Genomic DNA, 25,228 nt, shown 5'->3' with positions numbered 1-25,228 from the left:
ATTTTGTAGAAAGGCAGATTTTTTTCCTCCTTGGGCCCAATCATAATGGTCCTCTCCCATGAATTTTTATACACTATTGACCAATTCTTTTCTTTTTTTTCTTCCCCCTTTTTCTCATCCTCCTTCCCCTCTTCTTCCTCTTCCACCTTCCTTCACTTCTTCTCTCTTTTCTGTTTCTCCCTTTCACTTTATTTTTTCTAATCGTATACTTTGAAAGAATAAACGCTATTGATCAGTACCCACAGATGACAATATGTCCTAGAATTCTCTCTCTCTTGCATTTCACAGGTATGTGCCAAGGACAGTTATCTGTGGTTTGTGGACTCCATCTGAATACACTTCACATGCCCTTTTCATGAGATAGACAAAAAGTTCCGTCATATCATGTTGCCACCTGGGTTTTTTGTCCACTGAAGAATTACGAAGTCAGTACTGGGATGTCCCATATGACCATTTGTTTTTTTGTTTGTTTCCCTCTGGAGATCTTCCAGATTCCTCATGTCTTCCTCAGAGGCTCAGAGCTGTCCTCAATTCCTGAACAGACACTACCAGGGTTTGAATAGGTAGGAGAAGATACGTGCTGTTTTATATTCACTTTGTCCAACATTTTGTCATAACATCTTCTGGCCTATACTTGTATGTATGGCTGATGTGTTTGGGTGAAACCTGGAAATCCTTTTCTTCTCTTTTCCTCCATCATCACTAACATCCCAGGTCCAGCTGCGTATTATGTGTATGCGTAGGATAACATTCGGAGAAAATAATTTAGGTTTCATTTTGTTCTTCCTAGTGTTTTCCCTTTCCTCTCCCCCACTCTAGTGGGCCTTTTGCTTTGTGCTCAAGGGCCCAGGAGGAAGCTGAGGCCGAGGAAAATCCTATGAATGGCCTCACACAGCCAGTGCCATGTGCTCAGGTCAGGAGCCAAATGCCCTTATGGGAAATGCAGTTTAAACTTTCATATTCATGGATCTGTCATGGAGCCAGGAGATCATTGTAGCCCCTCATTCAGTTAGTAAACTTGTATGCCCACTTCCTACTTTTCTTGGCTCTTCAGTTTGGAAATCTTCCTACAGTTTATTTCTTGGGTAGGGACGCTACCACATTCAGTCTGAGGGTGCAGGGAGAGAGAAATGGGCTCTGGACACCTCAGATCTAGGTATAGCCTTCAATCAGATACTGCCCTAGACAAAAGACAGACTTCCATTCCTCGGGCATAGATTTTCAGATGCCGCAGGTCTATACTGGTCTCAGAAATCATAGTTTTAAACATTTCCTGATTGTGGTTCAGATGAACAGCCTTTTTGAAAACCAATGGTCTAAAACTGATTTGAAAAACACTGTGTGTGTGTTTGTGTGTGTGTGTGTGTGTGTATTTTATAGCTCCCCCAAGGAGATCTTAAGTGCCTATTTGCCCACTTTTCTTCTTTCTGCCTCTTAAGTGCCGGATTTGATTTCTGATCTCAGAATTCTCATTGTAGTGAGGACAAAATCACAGTATGTAACTCCTGGTGTCTTCAGTGGCTGTCCCCCCATGACCAGCCCTCAATGGTGATTTGTAACTGCTTTACTGATGACTGAGAAACCCAGTTGTCGTGTGCCTAACCTGCATAGGGTAGCCTCTTAGCTTGGCTAGTGCATGGACTCTCTGGCTTGTCACTCCCTCTGAGGTCATCCTGATTGTACATCAGTCGTATTGACCATCCCACAGGCCTCCTAATTGGACCCAAAATGTCTCCCAAAATTTCTGGGATGATTGATGACCTTCCAACAGTCCTTTTACAGATGGGGAAACTGAGACTAAGAGAGTAACTTTCTCATCATCCCCACACTGGTATGTAGTGCAGTTGGTATTTGAACTCAAATCCACATGATGGATTTCACTCCATCCTTGTGCCTGACTCATAAAACAAACATAATGTTTTAACAGAACACATAGAATCAATAATCTTTATTACCTTAATCCTGGGCCATAAGTTGATAAGTTATTACCCAAATCAACTTTGTTTTTTTGTTTGATCAAAGGAAGATTTATAAAAAAGATGAAAAAAGGGTATTACTCACTGAAATTTTTGTCCCTCTCTCCCAACACACACACCATCTTCATTAGCTTTGAATTATGATTTTAATGTAATATACATAAGGAAACCCTCCCAGATGATGGCAAGTTCAAAAGACCAGTCACAAATAATTCAAACACATTAGCCAAAAAGACACCAAATAAAATTTATTTATGATACATCAGTTATTCTTTTTTCCCCATGAATCTTGAAAACAAAAATTGGTCTTTGTTTCTCATTTTAAAGTGCTTTTCTCCTTTGAATTACATTAAAGTTCTAAAGCTATAAATACCTCTGTATACAAAGAAGCAGTGTGGTAATACATGTGACATTATATATTTTTCATTCTTAAAGAAAAAAATCATGAATCATCAGCTTTGAACCTGCTCTTCAATTCTAAAAGGATGCTAATTTGAAAGCCATAAATTTAACTTAAGTGGGCAACCCATTTTTTATTTGAAACATTGTAAGTTGAGTTAAGCTAGTTAGCAAGAAGGAATAACTCTCTGCTCCCTAGGCTTTGACAGTTCAGAAGCAGATAGGAACTGATAACCCTCAAAAAAGAAGAATAAGAAGTTAAATGGTTCTTCCTGCATGCCATCCGAGTTAGAGAAGATAGCCACAGAGGTTTAAACTGGTCCATCTCCCTAGAAGGCAGAAAAAGTTAATTAATTATGATATTCTTTTGTGCTTTCTTCTTCTCTTCCTTCTCCCCTTTCCATCACCCCAGATTCTCCCAATTACTTCTGTCCCTTATTGTACTATTCTTGTAACTTTGTTTCAGAGCTTCAATCTCTTACTTAACTGTGTTTAAGTTATAGGAATTAAAGTATTATTTTATTTTGCATTATTTATTATTAAAAATCATTTCAATAAGAGGCACAGAGAGCTCAAGTGATGTATCTAAAGCCACAGATAACAAGCAGAAGAGCCAGGATTTGAACCCAGGGAAGATGAACCCAGAGACTGCGCTCCCTTCCTTGAAGCTGTGCTCCCTCACTGATTTCGTACTCTTAGTAAATCACAATCAATACAATGTACAATGTATGTAATGTTGAAATGGATGCCTATTTATCACCCCATGTTAGACAGTCAGCTATCTGATGAAGTAGGTTTAACAGCCACATTTTACAGACAAAGAAACAGTTTTGAGAGCAATGGACTTGGCCAAGGCCACACAACTGGCATTGAACCCAGGTCCTAGCTTGTACTTAAGGCACGTTTCCATCCATTACCTCACTCAAGGATTGTGCCAGCCTCAGAAACCTCTCAGTATATACTTTCTCCCTGAATGGATGGATGTTGATCTGCACATTGCCTGGAGAAGTTTGGCAAAGGTGGTTGGGGTAACTGTGACTCTAAGAAGTTAGGCAGTTTGCTTGGGTAACTCAAGTTGTAAGTATCTCAGCTGAGAGCCCAAGTCTTTCCACAGTGTCCTACTGGGGGAGGAATGCTGAGAGGTAAGCTGCGGATAAGAAAGGAATCCTCAAGAGACGGAGTTTTTAAAAATGCAGCTCTCATGTGCACGGAAATATTTAGCAGTGACGTTTCATGATGTCTGCAAATTACTTTCCAATGGTTCAGAAAGAGAGAGTCAAGAAATATGAACAATTTGGATACCTAGGTGAAACTATCCAGGTATTCATTGTACTGTTCTTTTAAATTTTAGATAGATTCAAAGTTTTCCAAATAAAAAGTTGAAGAAGAAAGGAAGGAAGGAAGGAAGGAAGGAAGGAAGGAAGGAAGGAAGGAAGGAAGGAAGGAAGGAAGGAAGGAAGGAAGGAAAGAAGGGAAGAAGGAAGGAATATGTTTAAATAACTGTGTATATGAATAATTGCTTGATCTGGTTTGGTCATTAGTTGAAATAATTGCACTGTTTTACTGTTCATAGGTTTATTTTTTACATTGTTTTTGATAATATACAATAATATTTTGAGACCAAATCCTCAGTAATTATCCTTTTTTCCCTCCCACTTAAGAACCATTTCTCTCTTCTATATTAGAAATCTCGTCAAAATATAGGGGTACTTTTTTGTGGCTATGTTCCATACTTTTCCAGGGAAATGAAAATACCCGAAAGCATGTTGCATATATTGCTTGGGAACTTTAATTTGCTCAGTAGATCTGGTTAGGAAATGGTGAGAACGTTTCGTGCCAGACTGTGATGTGTTACTTCTGACAATATGTGCGTATGACACATGCCTACTTATCAGGGATTTTCGTATAATATTATTGTAAATTTCTGTATATACAGGGGTGCCAAAGAAAAGCATGTACATTTTAAGAGGTTTTATCTATTTATGTATTACTTTTTGAAGTTGAATTGAATCCAGTAGCAATGTGTAGTATGACGTCCGCTCCAAAGATGGAGTGAATCAAATGAATGTTAGCGTCATTCATTGTATTTCAATTGTAATACAATTTTTTCCTTTCTTAAAATGTGTATACATTTTTTTGGCACCCTCTGTATATAGAGTCCTTTGCTTCCTGGACTATGGTCAGCTGAATGTGAGAATTTCATTCAGCCTGGGTATGTTAACATGCACAGAGAGAAAGCTTCTGGGTTCCAGAAACATTGTCACTATTTCCCTGAGTTGCCTGGACTTTCCAGCCTGGCTCTGGTTTTCTGTAGCTGCCACCCTCCCTACCATCTCCTTTTAGTGCTGGCGACCAGCCTTGGCCTTCCGCCTGTAGAGAGGAAAGGACAAAGACCTCATCAACTTACCCCACAGCAGCCACAACACTGGCAGTCTCCACACAGTGTCCCCAGGAGGCCGTTGACCACCTGAATGGCACAGAGAATCATCTGGATACCTCCTATGACCAGCAGGATGGAGAAAAGGGTCAGATTCCAGGGCACCACGTTTTCAGGCTGTAGGCACATGCTCCACAAGCCTTTGTCCGTGAGGTAATTCCTATTGGAAACATGGGGAGGACAGGAGGCATTATAAAAAAAGTATGGAACACCCTGAACCCTAGACTCGAAAGTCACCATGGTCATTTTCCTTTTGCAATACTTTCTGTTCAAAGTATAAGCTCCCTAAGAAAAATATTCCATAATAACAGTTTTAAAAACAATACCTAGCATTTTTGAGTCTATGTTTTGTGACAGACCCTGTTCTAAACATTTTACACACATTCATTCATTTATTTCTCATAGAAACCTATGGTTCTTTTTTCATATTTCACAAATAAGGACATTGAGGTATAAAGAGGTTAAGTGACTTGCTCTAGGTCACACAGCTACTAAGTGACAGAGTTATTTTTGTGAGCTGACGTAGAGAATGGGTACATTTAATCAATACCTATTATGAGGCCAGGAAAATGAAGACACTCCAGGAGTAGAATCTCACACATGTTCATGGCTTTTCTCCCACCGAATGTCATTAGGGACTATTTGGACGTTTGACAAATTACCTGTCAAGTCCAATGGCCGTATAAAGCCACGTAAAGTACAGTTGTATCATATAGTTATCAGGAAGAGCTTGATTTTTTTTTTTAAAAGGCCTAATTCTAGCCAACTTGTGAATTTGACTCAATTATATTTTTGTTAACATATTCTACATGCAAAAAGATTTAATTGATTAAAAACACTAAATAATCTGCTGCCTAAATACATATATTACAAAAACTTTGAATAAAGGAGAAACTGCAATATACTTATGAAATGTGTATATTAGGAATCCACTGCAATATAAAAAACACTGCGCTGTGAAGGAAAATTGTGATATGCGCTCTCTTTAAGACAAAATGACAATAAAGTGGGTCAGTCCTAGAGGTTATTATTCCTTCTCCAATTCTTGAGGCACAAATTGGTCTCCCCCTCTTCCTTCATGCATTCTCTACCATCCAAAGGCCTCAGTGGGAAACTCTCCATCTAGCTACTAAATTAACATCCAACTTATTGTTTCTAGATCTTTTTGAAGACCCCTGCATCCAATGAATTCTCCAGTGATCAGTCCTTACTTAAACATGTTCAGTATTAAAATTTGAAAATCTTTGCCCTGATGGAAGATGGCTTCAAAGGCGGAGAAAGAAGAAAGGACGAGCATTTTGCTCTTGATTGAAAAATAAAACATTGTGTATGGCATTGATTCACCTTTCCACAAGGGTACAGGTTCTGGCTCACTAGCTGTATGAATTATGTATAAAATGGGAATAACTAGAGTTATTGTGAGGATTAAATGAGTTAATACTAGTAAAGTGCTTAGAACAGTGCCTAGCATATAGTAAGTGCTCAATAAATGCTAGTATTGTTATTATTTTACTTAATCTGAGACATTGTGTCTAAAGGAAAGAGCCTGGTGATTTGGATTCCGATGGACTTGAGTTTAAATGCAAGTATTCCTCTTACTAGCATTGTATTCCTCACACAAGTTACTTATCCTACATCCTCCCCCGCCAACCAGGCAACCTCAGTTTCTTCATCTATAAAATAAGTGGAGAACAACCTCACAATTGTGAGAATTCACTGAGATAATACATCTTATGTATTGTTGTGTAAGACTTCAGTATTTATTATTTAAACACTCATGTTTCTGTTCTGCATTTTTCCACGTAGTCCTATCCACTTTTGCAATTTTTAAAGAGGTTATATAGAGAGAATATTTTCCAGGCACATTTTGTAAAGAAAAGATTCTAAGCTGAAGTGATTGGCAGTCCTGAGTTCTTTCCCTCTTCTGAAGAGTTTGTGTCGTGGAGGGGTGACAGCCCCCCCTGGTGGTAAGATTTGTGAAATGCTCATGGGGGAACTTGGAAGCAGGACTGAGTTTGGGTGCCTGGAGCAATCCTCTCAGTCCTTGCCTCAAGCCACCAGGATAGCAGTTCCAGGCCCTTCTTCTCTCCCCCAAGCTCTCAAGTTCAGAGATGCTCAGAGATCCCCGCAATGATTGCTGTGTCTAATGCTCCAACCCCCAGGGAGAGCAGGCCTGGATTTTTCACGGATCTGGCAGCTAATCATGGTTTCACATTCTGTGAAGCAAGGAGAGTTGAGGCAGTTGACCCCTAGTTTACTCAGCCGGAGTTTTAAAGCATCCAGTTCTTGTGAAGGGCACTCCCACCTGAGCTGCTGCAAGCCCACCAACGTCATAATAATAGAAAGCCATGGATTTCCTGCAACTCGCTTCTTGCCAGCAACAAAGGTAGCTGAAGGAAGGAACTGGGGGGCGGGGAATAGGGGGTGGCCAATGCGTTGACCCGGCCCCCTCTGCCTGGCTAAGTCAGGTGCCACCTCCTCCTCCAGGACAGGCTCCAGAGTCTTTTCCTGCCCTCAGCTGGCTTTGTGCTTCCCAGCACTCTGTCATCCTCTGTCCCTTCTGTGGGAATGTACACCCACAAAGGCAGAGACCAGGTTCCCTAGCTCTGTCCCCAGTTCCATCACATCGAGAGTTCAGTAAATAACAACAGTTTTCACATACTGTAACCTCCCCACGTGCCCGGCTCAGGGCCAGCGGCTTTATATCACCTTCCCAGGCCTACTGGGAGGTAGTGTTCTCCTGAACAATACCTGGCGTAAAGCAGCCTTCAGGCAAGAGTCACTGAATGAATGAACACACACCCAGACACAGGTTCAGAAGTTGAGGCTAGAAATGGAAGTGTCTGTATTTGATCTCAAATCTGTCTGACTCCAAAGCCAGTGCTCTTAACTATTACACAAATCCCTCAATCTGAGTAATTACATCCCTTAGTATATTTGAAATACGATTTATTGATAAAATATATGAATACATAATAGCGTGCCAATCAAGCTTTACCTGTACCATGATAAAGATATGATTCTTTTTGAATCTTCACATGAGTGCTTGAGAAGATTGAAATTAAATTACAAAATGATTACAAAAGTATAGCATTTTAGAAAGTTCTAACACATAATAATAATAAATTCATTTATAGCAATGAATTATATTCAAAAAAATGAATATAAGGCTGAAAGCTTAGCAAGCAGCGTGTGGCAGTGATTGTGCTGTGTGCTTTAGGTGTATCCTGTTATTTAATTGCCGCCTGAACCTGTGAAGTAGACTTTGCTGTTCCCCACTTTTCATAGAGAAAGAGCTGATAGAGAAATCCATCGCTCATGATCACACCATTGTTATGTGGCAGAGGTATGACTGGACCCTAAGTCAAGCCAGGTCAGGAGCAAAGCCAGTTCTTAACACCTGTGTGTGTTTCCTGCTTCATAAGAGCTGGGAACATGTGGTGCAATCCCATGTCACCCTATGAATATGGCTTTCATCTCTAGGCAATTTGCTCAAGGCAGCTGATAGGGTTCCTTGCTAATAAGTAATCTTTGAAGTGCAAATGCAGAGCGTCTTAACTGAAAAGTCCAAGCAGATCACTGAATTCATTTCTGTGTTTTGATGTGAGAATGTTCTCCTCACCACTTCTCCAGGGATCGAGGAGGTTTGCAGCCCTGATCAGGGGGTGCTGTGCTTGGCTATGTCTCTTGTCCTTCCCCCACTGCTAAATGTCCTTGGCTTTTCCTCTGGGTTTTCCTCCCACATCTGTCCCAATGCCCTGTGCAAGCTGCTTCCTTTTCAGCAGCTCAGGGTCAAGGCAGAGGCAGCCAATTTTCTCAGAAAGGAAGACCTTGGATGGGAGGATACCTTACTTTTAGGAAAGAAACTTGGGACAGGTTCTGGGACAAGAGGGTGTACCTCAATTTGTCCCAGGTTTCTTTTTCCTTCTGGGATGCTTCTTTAGTATGATTCTCCTGACCAAAAAAGTTTACTGTAATTGCTTTTTTAATATGATCACCAACAAACATTTCTGAGGAGAACAGTGCTAAATTCTACATCACCGAAGAGCCCTGGATTTTGTGCCCCAAGCTGGAAATCTCAAAGTCCACCTTGATCACTTTCCCCCTTTCCTCTCACACCTAACCCTGAGGATTCCACCTCAGACCATCTCTGAAGATTGTCTCCTTCTTTTGAGCCCGATTCCATTGCTTTGTGCAAGGGAAACTTCCTTGTAGGTGCTCATGGTCTTCTCTGGATTGTTACTCCAGCCCCCCACCCCTCCCTCTCTCTCCCTCTCTCTGTCTCTTTCTCCCCTCTCATTCCTGAGCCCTTCTGTTTAGTCTCCACATAACTACTGTCATGATGACCCTGAAAGTCCCAAGTGGTCACATTGTGTCTTGCCTGAAGTCCTCTGCTGTTCTCTAATATCCTGAGGCCCAGCCTGCCCCTCGCCCCCTTCTCTCCCTCTCTTCCACATTCACCCTGAGCGTGTGGCCACACAGTGAACTGACATTCTCTCAGCATGCTGGGCTTTTTCCTAGTTACCTCAGGGCTTGCTCTTCTCTCTGCCTGAAATGTGCTTCTCTTCACTTCTACACATCTTTCCAAACCAGCCCATGTCACATCCTCGTGCTGCCTCCATTTCATCCCTTTCTGCAGTGTGAGGGTCTGGCCTGTGTTGTCACGCTAACCAGCCATCTACTCAGCAGGGCAGGGAGCATGTCTGTCCCATGTTTGGGACAAGCTTCCCCACAAAGTAGGGTTCTGCCATGAGTTTTTATTTTGTTTTTTTAATTCTCTTTCTAGTAATTATTAGCTGGAGAGCCCTCCGCAGGTTAACCTATGGAACTTAATTTTTCTACTTCAGGGATAAGAATTCTTCTGAGGTTTATTAGGATGAGTGAGATAATACATGCAAAATACCCGAGGAGGATGAGGAGGGAGAAGCAGCTCCCACTGCTGCCATTTGGTAATAAGGGAAGAGTGGCAACGGTCTTGCGTCCTTTTGTTTGGGTTCAAACAAATGATTAATCTTTCCTAGCCCCTAAGTAACTCGGTATGTGCGTGAGGTTTGCGGCTGCAAAGCTTACACACTGGGGTATGACAACGGCTGCAAAGCTTACACACTGGGGTATGATGGGTAAGAAGAGTCCACGGCACAGTAAAACTGATCGGAGACAGGAAGGCCCTGGCTTTGCTAGGCGGGATCTATACAAAAAGCAGATAGTGCGAATCAATATAAATTGTGTTCAAGATGAAACACTGTGACTTGGAGTCAGAAAACTTGGATTTGAGCTTTAGTCATTAAGACATAGTATTCTTAAATATAGAGGTGCATATATTTTTTTGACTTAGCGTTTTGGATTTCTCTGAATAGATATCTAAGAGATTTCTCTGGATAGATACCAAATTGGTAGCCACAATATTGCCACAGGGATATGAAAGACAGTTTGGGGAATATAATCAATAATGTCAAGATTTTGTAAAGTGTCAGATGGGTACTTGTCTTGTTAGGGAGACCACTTCATGGGCAGTGTAGATGCCTGACCACCGTGCTGTACACTTGGAGCTGAATAATATTGAATGTCAACTATAATTCAATATATGTATATTGAATAGTCATATACATTGAATCTATACATATATAGTCACGGGATATGGAGTACAGCATAAGGAATAGAGTCAGTGCAACTGTAACAGCTATAGAGATGTCAGAGGGGTATTAGATTGGGGGAGGGAAGTTATCACTACGTGAGGGGTGTAAATGTCTAACTAGTACACTGTTTTATACACCTGAAGCTAAAAAAAAAAAGCGTTGCAAAAAAAAGTAAAGAAACAGTATTCTTTTAGGAAAGTCACTTGTTTTCTCTGGGCCTTGGCTATATCCTCCAAAGGACGGTTCATTATCGAACAAGCTTTTTGGAGAATGAAAAGAAACATTGCGGGGGGGAGGGGGGAGCACTCTGCTAACTGAAAAACACTAAGCAACTGAAGTTTCGGTTATTGTTATAAGAAACTCAAGATGGGCCTCTGCAAGCCAAGGGAAGGTTTGGAGCTGGCAGTGGGAGATAAGGTCAAAAAGGGATATCACATCTTGTCTGAGGCCAGGCCACAGGATGTAGGGGACAATGGAACGCTGAGGAAAACATGCAGGTGGCAGAGGGTGCGGTGAGATGCACTCCAGCTGGAGCCATACTCCTGACAGCCCTTCCTATACCAATCGTGCCATGTTTCCCTTCTTGCATCTCATGTGGGATTAAATCCTGAAGTCAGGACGTGAGGGAAAAAAACCTTGAATAGTCAAAACCACTCTTACCCTATAAATCACCTAGAAATTATAATATATGGTTTTACATACAACTGTATGTAGCAATTTTTGATCATATGATAGTTTAAAGCCATTATGCAGGTGTATAGGTATTTAAACCTTTCCCCTTTCAGAGCCTTATCAAAGCCAAATAGTGAACAGAGATGGCGCAGAATTCTGAAATGCTCCTGCTTGCTAGCAAAGTTTGTGCTGTTTTTATTATTAAAACCCTCTGTTCTGATACCTGTTAATAAATGCGTTCCTTGTTGCAAAGTGTAGATAAAATAACATGTGACAGCGTCTGTCACAGAGCGATGGGCAGTATGGGGTAGTGATACGAATGAAAACTTGCCTCTCCGGGACAAACCCAGAGTACTTTGAAAAGACGTTTCCTGCCCTTCCCCCAAGCTGGCCCACGGACCAGCTGTCACTCCCCTGACCTTGGCTATGGTCCCCATTGCATGACAAGCAGGAGGTGCGTGTGCCAGGGGAGGTGTTAGGTCCTTAACATCAGACATGAGACCACAATACTGCCTGAGAGGGCTGCTTACCATCTGCTGTGTTTCCTGTCTCCCACTTTGTTTTGGACATAGATTCTAATTGATTTTAAGTTCATTAAGGATTTTAGTTCATTAAGGATATCATTCACATAATAGAATAAATAGAAAACCATGTTTAATGCTACACTGATGCATATCATTTGTCCTCTACTCTTTGGAGGACAAGGCTTCCCTCCCATGGCAGTGGAGCCCCCCAACAGTCCTCTGTAAAAGGAAAGGGCTTTTCACAGTAAAATAACTTGGGAATCGCTGCAGGTGAGATGAGCCTATTACTGTTTCCCCGAAAATAAGACCTAACCGGAAAATGAGCCCTAGCATGATTTTTCAGGAGGACATCCCCTGAACATAAGCCCTAATGCGTCTTTTGGAGCAAGAATTATTATAAGACCTGGTCTTATTTTCGGGGAAACACAGTAAAGGCCTTGTACTCCTGTTTAACTACAGAGTAGGATGGAAATGATATTTTATGTGAAACACCTGTGAACAAACCAGCTCACCACAGAACCAGTATCGCCATCTCCCCCGTCTGAAGCCTGCTGGGAGGTTCTGTAGACTCTCCCTGTAAGTCAGTAATAGGAGCTCGAGTTAATAAATTGGTGTCCTATTGATTTTCTAGTCATGGTCCATTCTCCATGTGCAGCAGGACCCAACCACCATGTATCCTGATCCTCCAGATGTATCAGTCTCTGTGCGAGGCAGAGGGGCTGCAGTGGTGAACAAAACAGAAAGGGTCCCGGCCCTTGTGGAGGTTAGAGTCTACATATCGCTATCTGATAGCCTGTAGTCCTTTGTCTGTGATACTCAATACAGTCACTACTAGCCATGTGTGGCCACTGAGTGCTGCTTGGAATATGGTTGATGTGATTGAGGAATTTTTAACTTTATTTCATTTAAATGAATTTACATTTAAATAGGTATCTAAGGCTACCAGCTGCTGTATGGGGCAGTCCAATCTAGAAGCCTAGGATGTCTAATATAAAAAGACTAAGACTAGAAGTCAGAACATACGCTATGAGCCCTGCCTTTGTCCCCAACTAATGGTGTGACTTTGAGTGAGTCAAATGTATGAAGGCTGCCTCGGCAGAGTGAACCGCCTCATGGGTGCTTAAGGAGATGGAGATTAAGTGGTAAACTTATGGGGAAAAGTTCTTTATAAACTACAGAGTCCCATGATAATTGTCAAGTGTTATTTTGATGAGTTTTATTAACACTCATGAAGAATCTACAATGTTTCCAATGTCATTTCCAGTAAACTTGCACCTTAAAAAATTGTTTAGTTACAGACCATTCAGGGTATTAGTAAAAGCCTTTGAGCAATCACTCCGTTTTCTATTATAAGATTTGCAATGGAAGTCATTGCGCTCTGTTTATAATATTATTAGTTGTCTCATGTGTCTGTGATACATTTTGGATGTGAGTGGAGATGGCACCTATCTCCTTTCCTCAAGCCAGCAGTGAGGTGTCCTCTTTTATTATTTCTCCTTGTCTCTTTCAAAAGGGCAATTAGAGGTGAGATGTGGTACAACTTCACTCCACTCCAGCTCTACTTCCAAGGAGCAACATGACTGAGACTTGTCAAACGAAGACAGGACACGTGCAATTTCTGCCTGTGGGACATTTACCTGCCCATGCCCATGTGGTGACAAGTGAACAAGTGAACATTGCAGGATTTACTTTACCCGTCTTGGAAGGGGTAGCCCCATGTGCTATTGCCCATGAGACATTTAGGACCTTTGTTGATGGATACAGCTGAGATGACAAAGGAGTATCCAGCACCCACGAATCCAATCAGAGCAAATATTGTGGAGGTGAACATCTGTAAGAGAAGAGAGAGACAGCCAGGTTCTTAGGGTGGTCCACTCAACACACCTGACCAGTATGGTGATGACAGGGACATTGTGAGGTAGGAGCTAGTCTTTACAGGAGATGTGGTCACCTGGTGGGATCTCCTAGAATGAATTTTGGTGTCTCATGTCCCCTTCTTCATGCCATCCTCATATCTTTTTCACCTATTCATTGATGACTGAAGTGCTCATTGTGATTTGATAGTTTGAATGATGGTTTTCAGCCTTGTTAAGTATAGAATCTCCAATACAGGGCTAATACATAAGGCCCTGTGTAATATAAGAGAATTCTTTGATTCTATTATAGAATCAAAGAATCTTACAATTGAAAGTGATCTTAAAAGTTTTCTGGTCCTCTCATCTCACTGAGCCTATGTCATGGTGTGGTCTCATGTGGTAGGCAGGTTCTGCTTATGCGAAAGAGTAGAAATCTAGAAGTTTTCCTCATTGGTCACAGTTACATTCCTTGAGGTAAAAAAAAATGAGTCCAACCTCTGTTCCACATGGTAGCAGCCTTTAAAATATCTGAAGACGTTTATAACTTAAATAAGCATATTTTGTATTTAACGTCTGTCTACCCTTCCACTCTGAAAAATTTCTCATCTTTGGATTAAAGAAACCTGACAATTCCAGTTCTTTTATATGTTTTTATATGACAGAGATTACTTAGTGAAACATATATTGTACTTGCATCTTTCTTTTTTGTAAATTATAAATAAAATAAAAAATACACAACATGAAAGGCAGAAACAATCCTTAGTTAGCCATCCAGGCTAACTCTCTCTTACAAACTGAAAATATTAGGCTAAGAGATGCAATATCCATTACAAAGATTCATAAGAAAGTTGCTGGAAACATTAAATATTTTGGAAATAGAGGTGGAAAATTATCACCTCTATTACTTTGGTAACTAACATGAAGGTGTAGTGCAAAGTACATGATTTTTAAAAGTCAGCAGACCCAGGCTCAAATCTCAGCTTTGCCATTTTTCTCTGTGTGGTGACCCTGCATAATGGATGTTTCCTCAGAACCTTAGTTGTCTCATTTATAAAATAGGCATGATAAAGCCTACCTACAAGTCTGTTGTGAAAATTAGATGTGATAGCCTAAGTTTAATGTCAGGTACTTCCCTTTCCCTTCCATGTATTACTAACAATCTTACCACAGTATATATTGGGGATGGGATGGGGGGGGGTGAGGTTTGGGCATGGAAAGGACCTAATTGTGCCTGGGCAATTGAAATCTATGTAATAATGGAGTTCCACTTTAGTTGGTATTTGTTTTCATATCATATATAAATGTATTTTTGGTACAACTTTCCCAACTGAGCTCTGGCCCCATGTGCCTGTAAATCCTTGCCTGACGTCCCATGTAGTGGTGACCATTCCCTCCTTTATATCTCCCACCCCAGGTACTCTAGCTGTATAAACTTCTATCATAGCACAGTGCCTACAACACATTAATATATAGTTGTTTTTTTTATCACTGTCTTCCCCAAACAGAGCACAGATTCCTTGTAGCATGGACAGTGAGTTATCTGAAGCTAGTTAGGACATTGTTCAGTTGTTTTTCTTCTAGCTTATCAAAGAAACTGGACAACTACCTGTTGGATATTTTCAATGGCTAGAGTTTCATATTAGTCATTATTTAGATTTTTCCCCCTTAATTTTTACATGTAGGGTGTCCTGAATCCATTCTCATTGTCTAGAACATTTGTGACTTTAATCTAGGTCAAAAGTAAATGAAAATCTTCGTCAACTTATCACATTAGAACAGGCTCTCTTTTCCAAAAGATGTCTTGTTGAATAATTTTGGAAATTGCTGAATTATATAAAGTGAAATAGGTTTCATTCCTGTTGTACATCTAAGAATCTTTGTGATATGCTAATGTGTGTGAACTTTCAAGAAGGGGACATACTATATATGCAGGAATATAAGGAAATTATTAGCTCTCAAATTATCCATCAGAAGTGAGGGAATTGCCTTGGATTTGGATCTTTATTTAAACTATCAGGCAATAGGATTCTTCCTCAAATACTTCATTTGAACAACCAAGTACTGTGTCGAGGAAGACATTTGTCAGACATAACCCAATTAACACAAGATGAAAAAATTATTTAACATTTTTTTTCTTAACACATTTATTAATTATTCTAGGAAAGTCAACCTCACAATTCCTAGTATTGGCGATTATAGCCAACGAGGCTTTTAAAGGGCATTCTAAAAGAGAGAACACTTATTGTTCACAATTGTGGGGATCTTTAATATATAGCTGCAAGATGAATGTTTAAATATGGTTTTTGTCTTATGTGAATTGATATTTGTGACAAAGAGTAAAATTTCCACTGACATCATCCTACATGGATACAGAAGTGTATCCAAACTGGAATGGAAGAGAAGAGATGGGCTGTGGGAAATTTTGATGGCTCAATAGGTGTCTTTAATAGTAGCAATGACATTGATGTTCAAGAAGCATGAATATATTAAAAAATACGTGAGTGGAAGGGAAAGGTCATATTTCAAAATCAACATATTAAAATTATTTTATATTTTATACAACACATAATTTAAAATATGCACATGTCATTGAAAGTTTATATATTAATATAAGTCAAGAACTCTTTATGGAAACTTCTTTATGGGAAAATAAGAGTTGGTATTATGTTAATTATCGCCTTATATTTGGGCATATATGGTCATTTTCAGAGTTTTCCAATGTCATTGGAGCCTATAACGTTTTTCTGTGAATTCTTACAATAGCACACTTTGGGATATGCTGCCCAAATTTAGTGAGAACATATCTAGCTAGTTCTCAGTCTTTGAGCCACCTCCATGCTCCAATCAAATTGCTGTTCAGATAGACACAGCTGGTATAACTCTAGGAATGGCCAGAATGTTCCAATACAGCCATTGAAAGCCTACACTCAGGTCAGTTTCTTATAATATTATTTCTTGCCTTTTCAGAGCAAGACTGAGTGGTCGAGGAACATTTGTCGACATGTGATCCTTCACGACAGAGTGGGTTGTCTCAATGAAAAATAGAGTCTAGAAGGGAGGATTTCTCATATCTTAAAAATGGTTAAACGTGGTCTAAATCCAGAATTTCCACGAAATAAATGGTTAAGTATTCTTATGTTTTTGTAAAAAAGCTCTCAAAAACCATGTGGTGCAATCATTTCACTTTCTAGCTAATAAAAATAGCTCCACATTCTATGAGAGCTTTAGATGCATAATCTCCTTGAATCCTCTCAGCAAACCTGTGAGGTGGGTATTATTATCTACATTTTCCAGACAGGAAACTGAGACTACTAGAAATGAACAAGATTGCTCTAAGTCAGAGTAAAGGGCTAGGACTCGGAGGAACCCAAAGCCACTTACTTCCATAGCCCAGCCTGTAACTTGTGACTTTCTCAAATCACACATGTAGAAGGTGGCTAAACTAGACTAAGAACCAGGATCTCCTCCTCCCAGCCCATTGTCCTGTGCCCTCCACCCCTTCACACACACACACACACACACACACACACACACACACACACACACGCACGCGCCCTTTACAGATACTCTGTAATTTGCAAGTTGTCCTGTGAATGGCATTGGTTCTCTCACAGAAATAAAACAAAATATAAGGGAAAAATATCCTTTTGGCTACTTGACCTTCTGATTTTGAGTTCTAATTACTAGTCAGGAATCATGAAACAATTGGTTGTTAAGACTATAATAGTATAATTGTGCAAAATAATATAATTGTGCAAAAGAAATATTACATTTATAGGAAGGCAGTTTGGAAGTCTGAGGAGACCTGGGTTCCAGCCATCTTTCTGGCCTCAGCTTCCTGTGGTAAACAGAAGAAGGATGTGGAAGGTTCTAGAAGGTCTTTTCAGCTAAACCAACCCAGGATGTCAACATCTACTGGTTAATAGTGAGAGGAGAAATCTTACTTGTGCTCATCTACTGTATGAGCCGAGTAAAGGATTTAGATATCACTCCTACAATATTTCAGCAGGCAACTATTTAAAGACAAAAAGTGAGTACAAAATGCAAACATCCTCATTTCAGGCAGGTCTGAGTAAGTGAGTACATTAACCTGAGTAAACCAGGTTGATATAAAATCAGTGAGATGGTTTATCCTTTAACAAAAGAGTCCCTATTGGAAGCATCTATAGCCCAGCACTGTCCATAGAAACATTCTGTGAGCCATATGTATGATTTAATTTTTCTAGTAACATTATTATAAAGGTAAAAAAGGTGCGATTAATTTTAATTATATTTTCTTTAACGCAACATATCCAAAATATTATCACTTTAACATGTAATCAATATAAAAATTACTAATGAGATATTGCATATTTTTCTTTTGTACTCCTCCTTTGAAATCTAGTGTAGATTTTATACTTACGGTAAATCTCAGTTTAAATTAACCACATGCCACAAGTTCAATAGTGGCTACTATATTGGATAACGTAGTTTAAAACATTTGAAAAATGAATTTGAGGTAGTAAAAGTTTAAAAAATGCATGGATATGGTCTACATTGAATTCGTGATTCTGATTACTATCAGGAGGGAGAAAAATGTGATAAACGAGAGGTACACAGTGACTCTCAAATGAATCAAAATGTGTTATTTCTTTATAAAATGATCTGAAGAAAATACGGCATCACATTATAACTTCATAAAGCTCCAGATGGTGTGTTCTGTTTTTATATTCAAATTTGAACTATTTCACCATAAAATGAATAAAACAAACATCCCAAACTGATTTTTCATCACTTTTCCAGATGAACCACGTAAAGCAAGCTACTCTTTACGCCACTTTGCTTTAAATAACTTTTAGTTCAGAAAATAAAAATTGCCAAATTATTACTCAGAGATATCATCAGTCTTAAAACCAGTATGGAATAACTTTAATTTATCATAAATTTCAAGATAAAAAATTTCATGTTAAGTGAAGAGTTACTGAGATCAAGTCTAATATGTTAGAGAACAAGCACTTTAAATTGAAGTGTTTAAAAAGTGAACAGGCAAAAGACTCAGAATATCTCTGGAAGGAGACAACATAATTGGGAACAGTGGTAATCTCTGGGTGGGGGGAAGAGGGGAATCAAAGTTTGGAGTCAGGAATGGGAGGCTTCCTTTGTGATCTTTGTACTGTGGAAATGCTTTACCTCATCTAAATGAGTACATGGTAGAAAGGGACACTCTAGAGTCGTGGTCAAGGGCATGGGTTACAGGCAGACAATATGGGTCTGAGTCCTGGTTCCTCCCTTTTGCCCTTATGCCCTTGGGAAGTTAATCTCCGTTTCAATTCTGTAAAATAAGGCTCCATAATAAGTGCCTGCCTGAGGGAGATCATAATACGTAAGATAACCTAGTCAGCAGTAAATAGGGCATCAAACTATACACTCTAGAAAATCAGACAACCCCAGGTGAGTGTGCTATTAGATAATGCCCAGTACTTCACTGAGAGGGTACCCAGAAATCTCTTTTCCCTATTTCCAAGTTTTGGATAATTTCCCATGTCATTAGCAAACACTTGATAAATGTCAATATTATATTGTAATATTTCAATTATCATATTCTCACACACCCTCATTTTCCACAAATACAGAGAACATAACTCTGGGCAGGAAAGTAGTAAACAGACTAACTCACCAGTTCAGCACACCTGTCCTGTTCACATTGCTGAAGAAAATGTGTTTATGTAAGAGCTTCCCTTGAAACGGAAGACAAAAACACCCTCTAATCAGATGTCCTCTAATTCACCGTTTGTCAGCTTTAAGACCTCCCTCTCTGTCAGGATCTGGAGGCAGATGACTTGGGATCGGACCCCAGTTCTGTCACCGCCCGTAGTATGTTCTTGGTCAGGTGTGTATTTAAGTCTGCTGAACCAGATGGAGGAGGCATTGGGGCTGGGAAAGAGGGAAAAGGGGGTGGTTTGGGGACATGGTTTTAGAGACTTGGAAAGTGGCAACAAGTTGGAGAAATCTCTCTGGTGGGCATGGAGGTTCTTCATTAGCAATAATTCTAAGAGGTACATAGAGATTGTTTGGTTTTCTTTCCCCTTAAAACATTAATGTCCCATATTTTCTGCCTCAACCAAGCAGGGAAAGGGGGAGGACTGGTGGGGTGGGGCGTTGTGGTCATAAAGTTAACTTGCATGTGTCTCAGTTTCCTTATTTTAAGAACAGGGTATTTAATGCCCAATGCAAAGGGTTATTGTGAGAATTGAGCCTAGTAAAGTAAGCAAATCACCTGAAAGCCCTCCTTAGTGTTCATTTACTTCATGCATCCACAAGCATTTATCAAGAACAAATGGATCCTCAACACCCCAGGCTTTTGGTACTACTCTCCCCTCCCTGTACACTGATGCTTGCAACATCTTCCCCTAATCCTTTCAATGTCCTCATGAAAGGTAGCAAGTGCCACAATCCATCTGACAGCAGAGGATTTCAAAGCATAAAACACATTTAGTAAAGAAATAGGGTTCCATGCTTTATTTCTTCTTTCTAGATTATCTATTATTGCAAAAGACATGTCTACGTTTAAATCCCCCTCATTCTGGCTGAAATGCTCACTAGATAAGTGCTTACACACTCGGTGTCCCTAGGGGGCACTGGTGAGCCACGCATGGGAAGAAATTCTGACTACAATGAAAACACTCCTTTAGGACTTGACCACAATCTTCTTCCCAACAGGACAGTCAAATCATCTGGTCCTGCCTATGGGCGGGGTGGGCTTTTATCTATCTGATATGATTTAAGGATGCTGAAATGCCTACCTGCCCCTAAATATCTCCTTTATCAATCTACCGTTAGTCCCATTATTAAAGATCCTCTCTGAGTGAAGGCCAAGGTCTTCAAAAGGCTCTTAGTAAAGCACATATGTAACCTGAATGAGTTGATGAAATTAATTAGCTGTCTCATTCGACCCTCAGAAATTGATTTTTCTGAAGGATTAGAGGGCAGGAGACCCTGACCAGCCACACACAAGCTGCCAGGAGGCCACCGAGAACCTCCAGCATGAAAGCTCAGGTCAGGGTTTTCAAAGTCCACTTAGAAGCCACCCTCTTCTCAGCTCACTTAGTCTAGTTTTTTAAAGAGTGCAGACCCCTGGGAAAAAGAGCTTACTTCCATTTTCTAGTTTCACCATGAAACTAGATATCAATGAGGTGATCTAAAGATTTTTACAGCTCTACAGCCACCACATTCTGCTTCTGCTAGGAATTTTTATATCCTGGTTCCCAAGAAAAGGAAAGTAAACGATGCAGCTGACTTCTGGAGAATACCCCAGAAAGACATAGCAAAGAGGAGAGAAAGAGAGGGGCCAGGAAAAGAGAGAGAGCAAGAACATGGAGATAGCAGCAGGATTTAGCCCAGCAGCCCTTGGCCTCGTCTGCTTATGTCCACAGGCCTTTCTATCCAGCAGGATTTCTTAAACAATGTTCCACAGAAGCCCAGTGTTCCTTGAAAACCTGAAGGGGAATGCTGTGAGTCTTTGGAAAAATAATTCAAGTCTTTCAGCATTATAGCACTGGTCAAATTATGCTGCAGATTTTATTTTTGTCTGACAAATGCTTGCAAATACCTTTCTTTAAAAACAGGGTTATTGCTTGGTGCTCCGGAGCCTCAGAACAATAGGGAAACATGGCTCTGAAGGAGGGGCATGAGCTCAGTGGCCCATAGGGGTGGGGTAGGGACCTTAAACAAAGGGCTCAGCCCTGCCCAGTGTGGTCCATCGTGCCAAAATGCAGTTCCTGGAGTACCAGCTTAATTTTTTTTTTTTTAATTTTTGCAAAAGAAGTATGGTATCTAGATGCTTTAGTGAACGCTCTTTTTAAAAGTTGGCAGCTGATTAGAAAACAAACCAGCAAACCAAAAACAAGAAATGCATCTGCTGGCCACCTAGAGTGTAGTCATCCCTGGTCCAGGGCAGCTGTGGCTGGGTGTCGCAGTTTACAGACTGGCCTGGCGTACCTTTGATGGGCACTGCCCTTGTGGACAGTCAGCCATTCGCACTGAGGTGTCATTCTCCTCAGGACAGTGGCAGATTCCATCTGTAGGGTGGGGTTAGGGAGATCAGACACACAACTTGAACTGGGCAGACCAAATGTTTCAGATCTTATTGACTCAACTGTGCTTGTAAAAACATGGCTTTTCGGCCGTCCTGGGACTTCACTTGAATCTAATTGTAAAATACATTTTGCATAATATTTTGAATGTTATTTCACTTCTCACTATGGTTATGTATAAACCTAAAACAAATGATTAACAAAAACAAACCTTGGTTTATACGGGCTAATCTGCAGCCTTCTACTCAGCACCAGGAAATGAGCTGTTTGATCTCCAAGCAGTGACTCTTCATCTAATTTTCCTTAATTGCTATTTTTCTTCAAGTTATCATCTCCAACTTATTCCCCCAAAGTCCACAAAGTATAACAGGATTACATTTCAAGGGGAAAATTAGTTATATATTTCTTCCTTTTCTTTGTAATTAATTATATAAAAAATATATATGTATATATATATCACATGTAATATAATTATATCTAATAAATTGTGATTATCTCATATCCCTTTGTAGGTGAAGATGTTAAATGTTATTATAATAATCAGGGCTTTCTTGGGACTCACGATGGCATTAAGAAGGTGAGATCATTCTTGAATGATCTTTGATATCACATGGAAATCGTAATGGTCTGCGCAGGGCACCAGCTCCACCTTTTCATATGTGCTCAATAAATATTTTTTTTTATTAAATAAGTGCGCAAATATGGTGAGAAAGAATGTTAGAAATGCTTCTATTTCAGAAGGGATAGCTAACCCTTCTTTCCCTTTAAGAAGTTAAGGCAAGCATGTGTCATCCATCATCGGGGTTCGTGAGTCTCTTAGGTGAACAACTGAACCCTGGGGGACTGGATCAGGAGCTGGCGTTACTGTCATCCCATCAGTACTTCCCATTCTACCTTCTTCATCTCTGCCATATCGATGTACTTGAACTCTTAATATTTTTCTTTAACTCAACTCTCTATTTCATTCATTTCTATCATCATCTGAACGAACAACTAGACTCGTTAGCAAACATAAACACAGTATTATTGAATGCTTGGTCAAATGTTTCTTGTATTCCTGGAACTGGAGCCTTTTTCTTAGAACCTTTTTCTTTTGTTAGAAAGGGAGATTATGAAGGGTTAGAAATAGTAAAGTCTTCTTTCCATCGAAATAAGATTTTTTTCTTGATAGAATCAAAGGGTTGATGGAGAATTGAAAAGGGAATAACTTTCAATGTTATTGAAAAATATAGCGCCTCTGTGTACCAGCAAAGCGTGTCCCTAACTTGGGAAACTCTGATCTAGTCCAATGTCCTCATATTACAGGAGAGCAAAGGAAGGCAAAGAGCAGGACAGTGACTTGTCCAGTTGTAGATACGGGACGCAACCCCATGTCCCAGCATTCTTCCCACTCCACCCTGGAACGGTGATGTCTCATCTCTGTATCCACCTATGAAAAGATGAATGGCTATAGGAAACAAGAAAGGAAAGCGAAGGCCTGAAGCAAAATCCAGGGAGAAGAGGGGAAGTGCTGGGCACTGAGGTAGTGAAACTGGCAGAGGTGTGGATGGGGAATTTAGGGAGCTAGTGGGGAGAAGAGGTTACCATTTGTTATCTTGTCCCCACCTTCCTTTACAGATGAGGCAATGCAAGACCAGGGAAGGACATGACTTGCCTAAGGTCTCAGGACTTCTTGTGGCTGAGGGAGAGGTCCAGCCCCTATCTCTGCCTCTCCAGCCTGCATTCTTTATACAGCACCACTTCAGTTTTCCATCTCTGACATCCCTGCTTATTTGTAAAATCTAAAATGGTATTCAACCCAACGAGTACAAGAACGCTGGCATTTTAAATTTTATTATTATTGTTAATTTTTCACCCTCAGGAAGAATTCCATCTTTATCCCTGCACCGGCTGTCCCCAGGGTTCTGCTTGGAGCTGGTTACTTGTCTCCACCCTCAAGATGCCCAGCACAAGGGGACAATGCACCCTGGAATAATTCTGGTGTCTGTCCCCCATGTAACTCACCGCAAATCGCTTCCCACAGCTCTCGTTACCACAGCAGCCACAGCAGTCGTTGTTCTTCAGGCCCAGGAACACCAGCGCAGGGAAGAGCATCTACCAGCAAGAGAAGCACTTCAGGGCCTGGGATGTGAGGGGAGGGCACTGGCTGGCTGAGGGGACTCACTGTGATTTGGGACTTGGTGGCCAAAGGGCATGGAAAGAAGTAAAAGAGCATGGCTGCTTGGGTGGATGAGGGCTAGCAAGTATTTAGATGCCCTTGGGCCTGACTGCAGTTTAAATGGAGCAAGATTTCAAGACCTGACACCTGAGGTTCCGTTTAGGTGGTAGGTTAGGCAAAGAAAAATAACTGTCCTCAGTTGTCATGAAAAGTGGGTCTCTCTCTAAAGCAGAGGTTCCCAATCTCTATTGGAAATAAGAGGTAAAGAAATCATTAGTGCATGAGTAGAAGAAGAATCCACTGACATCTGCTTCTTTTGGTGGTTTTCAGTCAATTAATTTGCTAGAAAGTATATTCCCCACTCCTCCTCCCCCCAAGCCCTACCCCCACTCACACCACAGCACTCTCTTGTTAGAATAAGGAAATTCTGTGGCCTTCAGTTTGTTTCATGGAACTTAATGACCCATGAGAACTACCAGCCCAAGTTTAAATTACTTAGTAAATTTAGTGGACATGTCTTGTCAGGCCCTAATGGAGAAGGGGAAAATTAAGGCCCTGACGTTTTATCATGCAATGCTTAGGCTTTTGTCAGCAACTAAATATCTTCCTGATCAATTAACACCCAATTTTAGAAGGATAATATCAAAATCTCCTTCAGGAGAATTTTAAGGCTTTCTTACTCACCAAGACCCCGCTTCCTAATATTCCTCCGAAAAACCAGACCTCTTGGGAAAGGTGTTCCTTGTTGTCTATCACTTTTCCTCCAGGGAAAAATAGCAGGATGTTAGCCAGGAAGCCAAACACAGTGAGGGGAATGAGGGTGCCCCCCAGGCACTTAGCGCAGCCCCCAGTGCACATGCTGGGTCAGTACGAGGCAGGTCCGTGAGAAAAGGACCCTCACTGACGCCTTCCGGGGTCTCTTCAAAAGTTACCCGCTGGTGTGTCCTTGTAAATATCCCCAGTTAAATCCGTATTTTGGAGCTGAGAAACAAATCAGCCTGTGAACTATGTCCGTGGAGATGCTTCAGCTTCTTAAATGTAGCAGAACCTCATTGGCGATGACATTTATACAATTTCCCTGACGTGGAGTCTTTTTTTTTCTTTCACTTCCATAAATGAGATTAGGTTCAGAGCTATCATTTTACCATGGAGACCAATAACCTCTGTTAATAATCCACCAGTGAAGACAGGACACTCACATTGTTGCAATCAAACACAGGCCTGGAACAGCCTTTAGACCCACTGCACCTTTAATCTGACAGTGCCCCTGCCCAAATAAAGAAGTATTGCCCCCAGGCTCTTTATAAATCACTATAATTGAGTTACATCCTAGCTAAAAATCATGTCTCCAAAGTACTTAGTGGTGTATAGTGTGTGTCTGTCTTTTTCTCTCAAAACATGGAAGGCAAGAGTTACCCAAACAGCTTCTGTTCTCTTCAATAGAAAAATAAGAACTAATGGTCTAGTTGGGTATAGCTGAGCTATACCTACAGGAATA

General features: G+C 40.6%; 1 protein-coding gene across 1 annotated transcript; it reads right to left on the bottom strand.

Annotated features, from left to right (window-relative positions):
• Window positions 1-2,106: 2,106 nt before the first annotated feature.
• Window positions 2,107-24,821, bottom strand: TM4SF4 (transmembrane 4 L six family member 4). Its single transcript, XM_081064159.1, has 5 exons — window positions 24,415-24,821; window positions 23,577-23,666; window positions 13,339-13,475; window positions 4,783-4,972; window positions 2,107-2,704 (listed from the first exon to the last, which is right to left on the bottom strand). The coding sequence occupies exons 1-5, from the start codon at window positions 24,586-24,588 to the stop codon at window positions 2,687-2,689; spliced, it is 609 nt and encodes a 202-aa protein (XP_080920285.1). The 5' UTR covers window positions 24,589-24,821; the 3' UTR covers window positions 2,107-2,686.
• Window positions 24,822-25,228: the final 407 nt, after the last annotated feature.

The sequence above is a fragment of the Rhinolophus hipposideros genome, assembly GCF_964194185.1.
Source record: "Rhinolophus hipposideros genome assembly, chromosome: 2".
Classification (NCBI taxonomy): domain Eukaryota; kingdom Metazoa; phylum Chordata; class Mammalia; order Chiroptera; family Rhinolophidae; genus Rhinolophus; species Rhinolophus hipposideros.
The sequence above is the reverse complement of the archived record's forward strand: the minus strand, read 5'-3'. Positions and strand labels throughout refer to the sequence as shown.